Below are 231 nucleotides of genomic sequence, written 5' to 3' on the forward strand. Positions count from 1 at the left end.
GCCTTGCCATCCTCCGTAGAGACACCTTTGATGTTGATGGAGAGGCTTCTGCTCCCCCGCTGGTATCTCCAAGACGCAATCTTTGGCTTCAGGAAAGTCAGGCCTAAAAAAAGAGTCGTTTCCATGAGATGCAAAATTTCTACAATACTATGTAAAGAATTATGGATGAAAACTTTGGAATGTAAAAATATCCACCTGAAATTAAGTCAGTTATCATAAAACCAGTGTCAA

The 231-nt window shown here is 40.3% G+C and overlaps 1 protein-coding gene across 1 annotated transcript in view; it reads right to left on the bottom strand.

The window, feature by feature from the left end:
• The window catches only part of LOC119591726 (tubulin-specific chaperone D-like), a gene marked incomplete in the record, with an annotated part of 16,121 nt that overhangs the window by 10,276 nt on the left and 5,614 nt on the right, over window positions 1-231 (bottom strand). The window contains 1 exon segment of the mRNA XM_037940475.1: window positions 4-103. Within this exon segment, the coding sequence (XP_037796403.1) occupies window positions 4-103 (100 nt within the window).

Source organism: Penaeus monodon, chromosome 29 (genome assembly GCF_015228065.2).
Source record: "Penaeus monodon isolate SGIC_2016 chromosome 29, NSTDA_Pmon_1, whole genome shotgun sequence".
NCBI lineage: Eukaryota > Metazoa > Arthropoda > Malacostraca > Decapoda > Penaeidae > Penaeus > Penaeus monodon.